The 8,859-nt window shown below is 41.7% G+C and overlaps 2 protein-coding genes across 2 annotated transcripts in view; one reads left to right on the forward strand and one right to left on the reverse strand.

Annotated features, from left to right (window-relative positions):
• Positions 1-4,560, forward strand: part of vwdel (von Willebrand factor D and EGF domains-like) — a 36,296-nt gene extending 31,736 nt beyond the window's left edge. The window contains exons 25-31 of the mRNA XM_041942724.1: positions 108-203; positions 484-579; positions 1,291-1,386; positions 1,473-1,568; positions 3,271-3,366; positions 3,492-3,589; positions 3,876-4,560. Coding sequence (XP_041798658.1) covers positions 108-203; positions 484-579; positions 1,291-1,386; positions 1,473-1,568; positions 3,271-3,366; positions 3,492-3,589; positions 3,876-3,890 — 593 coding nt within the window. The 3' untranslated portion in view covers positions 3,891-4,560. The remainder of the gene's footprint in view (positions 1-107; positions 204-483; positions 580-1,290; positions 1,387-1,472; positions 1,569-3,270; positions 3,367-3,491; positions 3,590-3,875) is intronic.
• A 310-nt stretch (positions 4,561-4,870) lies between these two features.
• Positions 4,871-7,979, reverse strand: vwde (von Willebrand factor D and EGF domains). Its single transcript, XM_041942268.1, has 5 exons — positions 7,760-7,979; positions 7,274-7,369; positions 6,548-6,652; positions 5,345-5,440; positions 4,871-4,983 (listed from the first exon to the last, which is right to left on the reverse strand). Exons 1-5 carry the CDS (start codon positions 7,977-7,979, stop codon positions 4,871-4,873), a joined length of 630 nt encoding a protein of 209 aa, XP_041798202.1.
• Between the last annotated feature and the right edge of the window lie 880 nt (positions 7,980-8,859).

Below are 8,859 nucleotides of genomic sequence, written 5' to 3' on the forward strand. Positions count from 1 at the left end.
GATATGAGGAAACAGTTTCAGAGATCATGATCATGATGCTGTGATGTTTGCTTTGATTTTTCTCTTCGTGAAGTTCAAGTTTCTGTTTCTGGCATTTATCGTTTCAGTGGTGTGTAACAGGCACTGTGAAAATGGGGGAGAATGTGTTTCTCCTGATGTCTGTGAATGCAAGCCTGGCTGGTACGGACCAACATGTAACTCAGGTAAAACACATCACCTGTAATTAAGCGTGCATTCACACTGCAGCTGCAAAGTGCTTCTGCTGAAATGCTTTCCTCACACGTCACACAGATCTCGTACTAAATACAGTACATTGCTAGATGCTCGTGATTGGATCTCAGGACTTAAGCTGGCGCTGTTGGCATGACAACACAGTTCACAGCAAAACATATAGAGGTCTTTCTCTGCCATATACTGTAGATCGAAGAGAAGGCTTGAAACACAGATATTTCATGTAAACGAGGCTCCTTGTGTCTTCCACAGCTCTGTGTAACCCAGTCTGTCTGAATGGAGGAACCTGCATTAAGCCCAACATCTGTGCCTGTCCCAGCGGCTTCTACGGCTCTCAGTGTCAGATCGGTAAGACTGCGCTGCTGTTCGACCGCGAGAGGGATTGTACACAATCCTGTTTCTGTTTCAGCTATGAGAGACTGCAAAGAAGGATGTTTGAGGTGGTCACTTACACGATGAGGCTCTTCAGTGCAGACACAATCAGGGTTAAAGATGTACTGGTTTGCTGATACTGACCTGATACTGGCTCTGTTTAATTCATTTCCCATTTAGGAGCATCACATTTTCCAAAGCTTCACTGAACAGTTTTTAAATGTAGGTCACCAGACTGCAATTTCTATAGTCCAGGTTTCAATTAAGAGTTTTATGGTGAGTGTCTCATACTGGTATGAAAATCCCAGATTTAAAAAATGAAAACTGTCTTTTAATACAAAGATATCAGCGGACTTGTCTTTTAAAACGATTTGAGTGGCAGCTGCAGTGCTGAAGATTTATTTTCAGTAATAATATGTTTATTATTCACTGATTCCTACATACATCTCTTCTCCTCTGTGCAAACAGTTCAGGGTCAGAAGCATATAACTCGCTAAGGTGCTTTCTCACTATTGAATACAACAGTTTACAGTGTAGGAGAAGGAGGAGAGGAGATGCTTTTTCACCTTTCTGTGCAAACGTAATAATGCACAAGAGGCTGGAGGTTATGTCAATCTAGTGTTCACAAATCGGATTCACATGTCTGTTAGCAATGTGCACAGTGCTTAATATTAATGTGACTTTCAGCCGTATGCAGTCCTCCTTGTAAGAATGGAGGTCAGTGTATGAGGAACAACGTGTGCTCCTGCCCTGAAGGCTACACAGGAAAAAGGTGTCAAAAGAGTAAGTAAAAGCACTGACTGCATGTTTGCCACTGACTGTTCAAAATATGGTGGAACAAATGTGTTAATTGAACAAATGTGCTCCAGGTGTATGTGAGCCAACCTGCATGAACAAAGGCAAGTGTGTGGGACCCAACACATGCTCCTGTGCATCAGGATGGAGAGGGAAGAGGTGCAGCATACGTGAGTGGCCCCATGTTTTAATCATTCACAATAAATACAGATATAAATGCTTACAGTGAGTGGGCTTTGGAATCACGTGTTTAACCTGCAGTCTTCTCCTCTCTTAGGGTTAGCTCAGGAAGGTTAGCGGAAACATACTTTATGATCACGAAACATTGAAGGTCTGCAGCTAATTCACAACAAATATCCAATTAACAGTTTAACACTGAATATGGTTGCTGTAAGAAATCCTCTTAAATGACAAGAAGTGGAAAAATGACATTTCCGCCCTGTTTGCTGCTGTTGCCATAACACACACATATTTATCAAAGTATCAATACCTGGCAAAACTTCCAGTTTTTCCTTCTGTATTTTATTACTGGCATGATGTTTTTTGGGGTTTCCGTCCATCTGTATGTACCATCACATGAACAAGATCTCTCAGGATGGAGGATGTTTCTTCACATTTGGCTTAAATATTCGCTAGGACTCAAGGAAGAACTGATAACTTTGGTAGTCAAAGGTCACTGTGACCACACACGACGCAACGTGACACTAATCTTGTGTGTCCACCTTGAAACTGTGCTGATTGTTAATCTTTGTGAATAATATATGTCAATATAGTGATAACTTCGATTTCACGCAAACGATGCACTGAATACTTTTTTTATTAAATCCCTTCAAAATCTTTACTACATATATTACATGAGTTTGGACAGATATGAATGTACAACCTGAAGGTGCAACTTCTAGTTCATTTCCTTGTAGTTTTACATCAAAGTCACGTTACTTTTAATTCATGCAAAACAAGGAAAAGTACTTTTGAGTGGTGCATCACACCCGAACATCCTGTTTCAACAGGAAATGCATCACTTTTCTTTGCCATAAATTCAGCTTTCCAGGCAGATCTTCCTTTCTTTCCCGCTGCTTAGAAATCCCACAGTATGGTTATAAGACTAAGAATATAAGACAATTTATTAATCAATTTGTCTATGAAATGTAAAAAAATAGAGAAAAATGAAATGCTTATTACAGTTTCCCACAGCTCCCACATGTTTTTTTTTTTTAATTGGACCACTGCCGATCAATTCCCAAAGCCCCTACCACTATAAAGTAATGCATTTGAGTGGTAGCCAGGACACTGGTCATGCCCAGCATGGAAACAAGTGTTGTCTGAGAGCCTCAGTTTAGGGCAAAGTTAGTCCTGTGGTCACTCTACAAACGCTGTTTCAACTTGACATTATGGGTAAAACACAGGACTTTGTTCTGCACCACAGCAGGTGAGAACTGCAGTGAAGATATTTTTACTTTCATCATCCCAGGAAGAAACTAAGAAGATTCAATCCTCACTGGTATCACTGCAGTGTTTCTGAGAAATGAAGCACTTCAGGCTCCAACACTTTAAAAGCTGTCAAGTCAAGCTTGAATTTTCTCACCATGTTAGACTGGAAATAGACACGTTTTTTTTTTTTCTTCTTTCTCCTCTCTTATTTCCAAAGTGGTGTTCATCATTTCTACACATTCATTTGCAAACAAAATCAGTGTGTCCCGTGTTTCAATTTTTAAAACAATAATTTATGCAGTATTTTATTTTTTGTTTTTCCCAACAAGCATCTATACTTCTATAACTTTATGTTATAAAGACCTGTGGTTGCAGTGTGACAGATTTTACTGCGAGCTGCTGTAGACTGTGTTCACGCCTCCTTCTCTGTTCTCGCTGTAGCTGTCTGTCTGCAAAAGTGTAAAAATGGCGGCGAGTGTTTGGGACCAAACACCTGCCACTGTCCCACGGGCTGGGAAGGTCTCCAGTGTCAAACACGTGAGTTTATCCGAGATAAAACAATGCAGTAATATATTCTGTAGAGTATATTTCATAGTTTGTCATCAGGATTAATGTATTTTATCAGGCTGTACTATGTTAAAGAATGTTGATTCCCTCCTCAGCGGTCTGTAGGCAGCGGTGCTTGAACGGAGGAAGGTGTGTCCTTCCTGACTATTGTTACTGTCGGAAAGGCTACAAGGGCCTCACCTGCGCAATAAAGGTCAGCATTAGAGTTACACTTCATACACAGTACGTGTCTCTTTGTAGCTCAGCGGGAAAAGTACTAAGCAGCTCTAATGACTGCGGGGTTAAAGCTGTATTCCCGCTGTTTGTACCTCTCATGTATTAGTAACTCAATTTGAACGCTAATACGTGAGGTACTAATTTGGCTCTCCATGCTACAAATTGCACACATGATGACTGTGATATGTACAAAAAGTATCCAGCACCTATATCATGAAAAAAGCAATATGTGACATACTGAATTTATGTTTGCACCTTTACAGGCATCACAAGCATGATGGAAATGAGGATGAAAGAAGCTACAAAATGCACAAAGCAAGAAGAGAGCAGCCTGAGTTATTGTGTGTGTGCGTGTGTGTGTGCGTGTGTGTGTGTTGGTGGATATGTGCTTGAATATGTGGCTCTGTGCACATTTGAAGGCTAACAGCAGGACGTGATGTGTTGCACTTGTCTCTGCGTCCCTGCGTATTACTACCTCAAGGCTCCGAGTGACACACACCTGTTAAATGCATCAGCAGCGCAGACAGAGACTTTATTCAGATATGTGAATGTAAGGATGAGGAGTAGGAAAGGACGAATCGGTTTGAATGATGATTCGTTCATCAGCTGCAGCAAGCTTTTAGTTTTAGGCCTTTCATAATTTAGCCGAATTATAGCCTGATTAAACTTCACACTGATGTGCACTGTTTGTTTCTTCATTATGAGAAAAATAAATACAAGTATACTTTATTACTTATGCGTAATTTAGATGGTATGCATCAGTAACTTGAAGACAGTCATATGAATATGTTGTGATTTTACAGAAATTGCATTTGTTTGTTTTTCTTTATTGCTTTCAACTGTTTTATTGGCCCTGATTCTCAACATTTGTCTTAAAGTAATGACCACCTGTTGGAGTTCATATAGGGTTTGTTTCTACACAAAATCTCTGTCAAGACCAGATAACACTGTGGTACAAGTTACATGTGACAAAATAAAGAAAATGTACTATTTATATGCTTCTGATTTGTTAAAGGAGCTTTCATAATCACACATTTCACTCTTTTATTCATTTAATGACACAAATTACAGTACAGTACATCGCATGTTTATACAATCAAATGAGAACATTCAACAGGTGCAATGTTTCTTTAAAAAAAAACTACATTTCACATGGTAAAAATGTAAAAACTACCAATAACCAAAGCTAAAAAATGGTCTTCATCAGCATCAAGCCCGCTATTGGGCCTCATTGACCTCTGACCCCCGCAGGGTCACGCTAGTGGGGGTTTTTCCTCTCCTCGCAGCGAGGGCCAGAGAAAGGGGGGCGACAGCGGCATTTGTTGGGAGAAATACACTTCCCTCCATTCAAGCAGGGCTGAGTGCACACAGCTACAGCCGAGAAAAAAACAGACAAAAGAAACAACAACAAAAGCAGTTAATTGTGTTTAAAACCTGAGAAAGAAGTCAATGACTGTAAATCCCCCAGAAAGTGTTTCCATGTCTGAGTTTTATCACATCTGGAAAAATGCTGAGCTGAAAACCTTCCCCTGGCAGACGCACGCATGTGATTTATGTCATTCTGCTGTTTGACAGACTGAAACCTCAGAGAGGTGTCAGTTAACACGGATCCAGCGAACGCTCAACCAAAACTGAACAGAATTTGAAGGATCGGGAGAGGAAGAAGAGAGACAAAAGAAGCCGTGCTTGTAAAGTGCATTGATGCATATGAGAGTGCTTGGTCTTCACTCACCAGTATGGCAGGCGCCACCCAGCCATCCCTCCGGACAGCTGCAGATTCCTGGAGCCACGCAGACGCCCCCGTTCCTGCAGCCTTGCGGACAGATCGCTGCACGGAGAACAAACAGGATGCAGATATGAGCTTTAGCTGCAGGTGAATCATTTTCATAAATAATAATTATAACAAAAAATCTTATTTACTTAATTGCAGTGAGATAGGTAAGAAGATCAATACCCCTCTTATACCTGTACACTACATGTGAAGCTACAGTCAGCAGCAGATTAGCTTATCTTAGCCTTAAGACTGGAAATGAGAGGAAACAGCCAGGCTCTTTCTTAAGGTTAACAAAAACCACCTACCATCACCTCTAAAGCTCACTTTTTAACAGGTTATGTATCTTGTTTAATTTGTAGAAAAAGCAAGCGCAAAGATCGCAAGTTATGGTTTGACAAATGGGTTGTGCTTCCAATTTTTATGCTAAGCTAACCAGCTGTAGCTTCATATTTAGTGTACAGACATCAGAAAGTTAACTTGGCAAGAAAGTGAATAAACAAACCCCAAATTTTTGCTTTTATGCTTTCGAGGAGCTGGTGGGCAGAGTTTGTTACCACTGGACAGAGCAGGTAGTCGTTCCTTGTTTCCAGTCTTTCTGCTAAGCTATGCTAACCAGCTGCTAGCAGCAGCTTTATTTTAGCATAAATTACAGACATAATTGGTTACGATCTTCTTGTCCAACCATTTCTTTCTATTTTTATTAGGTAAATCAAAGTGCTTTCTGTGATCTTGAGAGGTCAACAAGCCAGCGAATGAGCCATATAGCTAAACAACGCTACGTACAGCGTTGATATTTATATTAGCAAGGCTAAACTTCACAAAACACAACCGCCTCTGTACGGCCTTGATTCTTCAGAGGATGAAAAGGAGAGGGTTGCTTTGCTAAGCTCAACTTAAAATGCAATTTACTGCCAAGAATTTCTCAATCATCATTCACAAGCTGTATATTTAAATGTGACTCAGAGCCACTAAGTTAGATGAAGTGCTGCGGGGGTCTGCTGGATGCTCCTTCCCACCATGCCAGCAATGTGGACCGGAAACAGCACTTTGAGTGTCGTAGTGGGTTACTGCTGATGAAGAGCTCCAGCTGAGACACCGGCTCCATTTGGTGACTTTGACCTGTGGTGTTAATAGAGTAATTAGATACGGCCATAAACAGACCCTCTTGGCATTTCGAGCCGGTCCAGCTGGAGGGGCAGATACACTTGGCCACTCCGTTGACGGCGGTGCATTCCCCTCCGTTCCAACATCCCCCATCGCACGTCACTGCCAAAAGACAGACACAGATCACACAGCTGTCGGCGCTGATAGTTTTACCTGTTCTGTTCTGTCCTCAAGCGTTTTCAGCTGCACTGGTTTTACAACTAGAAACTCTGTCATGATTCCTACTCAAGGAGACCTCGATTTGACTGTTAACATAAAATCCCCAAATTCACAGGAAGGACATGAATTTAGTTTCCTAAATGGTAGCTACAGCCCTGTTACGGATAATCTAACCTTGAGGCTCATGACAGCACATAAAGGCTGAGCCACTGGAGACATTTTTACTGCATGCTTACTTCTACAGTTTTGTTCCTGGCTAAAATCGAGCTGCTCTCAGACTGGAGCCCAGAAGGAATCTGGTGCATGTCTGGTAAAAGAGGGACAGCTGTGTGTTGGAGTGTATGAATACAACTTCTACTGTATGACATGGAAGAAGGAAAATACGGGATGTATACAGTTACTATGGGACAGATTCAGATTAAATGCATGGAAGACTGGTTTCCATTCATAAAAAGTGGACAGCTCTTAGAGTCTTCCAGGGTCCCAAACCACACACCTCCATCAACAACTGCTGGACCAACCAGGTTAAGTCATTTTCGAGTCACTGCAGTAAAACCCGCCTACCTTTGTGACAATATCTTCCTCCAAATCCAGGTGGACATCTGCATTTTCCAGGGCGAAGACACGCTCCTCCATTCTTACATTTGGGATAACAGTTGGCTGCATTCACACAAGACACACACAGGTTTTGACTTTACTCTGATGCAAAGTTTTGCTCATCTTTCCTCTTAGATATTGCAAAAAGTTCATAGCTGGTGAGAAATATGCTGTGCTCATTTCTAGTGTTTGGGAAATGACCTTTTTATATCTTAAAATCAAGATGCTCTGTTTATACTTACAGAAATCTTTCTACTTCATAATTCTGCATTGAACTGATGTAAGTTTGTCTAAAAATCTCTATAAGCAGTGGTTCTTCTACAGTAGGAGGAATACATATGTACTGTATTAAACTGTTCTATTGAATGTTCTACTATTCAAACAGAGAATATAACTCAGCTCTACACATTGAAGGCATTTAAAAAGGAAAAAATAAAAGGTTTGTAACATCACCATACTGGCAGGTCTCTCCTTCATAGCCCTTGGAGCAGAAGCATGTGTTGTTGCGGATGCAGATTCCTGCGTGTTCGCACGGAGGTTCGCACTTCGCTTTGGGGTCAAAAACGAACCCGACCGCGACTCCCCGGGGCGCGTCCGAGCGCGCGGCGCTAACGCTGACAAGAACCGCCAAGGAGGCGAAAAGCACCGTCGAACCGAGACCCGCAAAACTCATGTTCCGTGTTGTTCTGTCTCTCAACTGGGGAGAGGATGCAACAGACAGCCGGTGGACGGAGATGGAGCTGAAAGCCCCTTACGAGCACCGAGACTTCTCCACGTCGTCCCCGCGTGAAACTACAACCAGGTTAGTGGCGGGGAGAGGCAGGCGGGGCGGGGCGGGCAGAGTGTCCTGCTGTGGGGGCTGGCTCATTTGGAGCATCTGGTCGTGTCGTAAGTTTTGGACGTGGCCACATATGCACAACACTTGTTGGAGGTAAATTCGACATAAAACATATTGGTCAAAAACTTTTCTCTGAGGAGTTTTGTCGAAGCTCAACGGTAACTTTAGCTTTTAGCTAGCTAGCTAGCTAGCTAGCGTTACGTTAACTTAACGTTAATACGCTACTACCGTTTTTTTCTCTTAGTACAGACTAGGAGCGTTGACTAGCTAACTAGCAAACTATTTAAAATATACTTCAAAACGAAACGGTACTTAAATGAGTGTTAAACAGCATTTGAGTAATGTTAGCTAGTGTAAATGACGAGCTCTTGCTAATATGCCATCGCTTCAAAACATGAAGCAATGTTAGCTAAACTAGCATTTTTGACCCTGTGACGACAACAAGCAGGTTGTCCTGTTAAAACCTGCTAGCCTCATTGGGTCATTCACTACAAACATACTGTGCAGACAAACACTGTTAAAAGTTACAGAACTTTATTTTAAACTCTGCTGGAGATCCCAATATCTCCCAACAGTAAGAACCATGAATGATCCTGTTTATTATTTCCGTCATGTACAGCAGCTGCAGCTAATGATTATTTTCACCCTTAATGTTGTTTGGTGTACAGAATGTCAGAAAGTGGTTAAAAATGTCCATCGCTGTTTCCCAATGCCC

The sequence above is a fragment of the Chelmon rostratus genome, chromosome 8, assembly GCF_017976325.1.
Source record: "Chelmon rostratus isolate fCheRos1 chromosome 8, fCheRos1.pri, whole genome shotgun sequence".
Classification (NCBI taxonomy): Eukaryota; Metazoa; Chordata; class Actinopteri; order Chaetodontiformes; family Chaetodontidae; genus Chelmon; species Chelmon rostratus.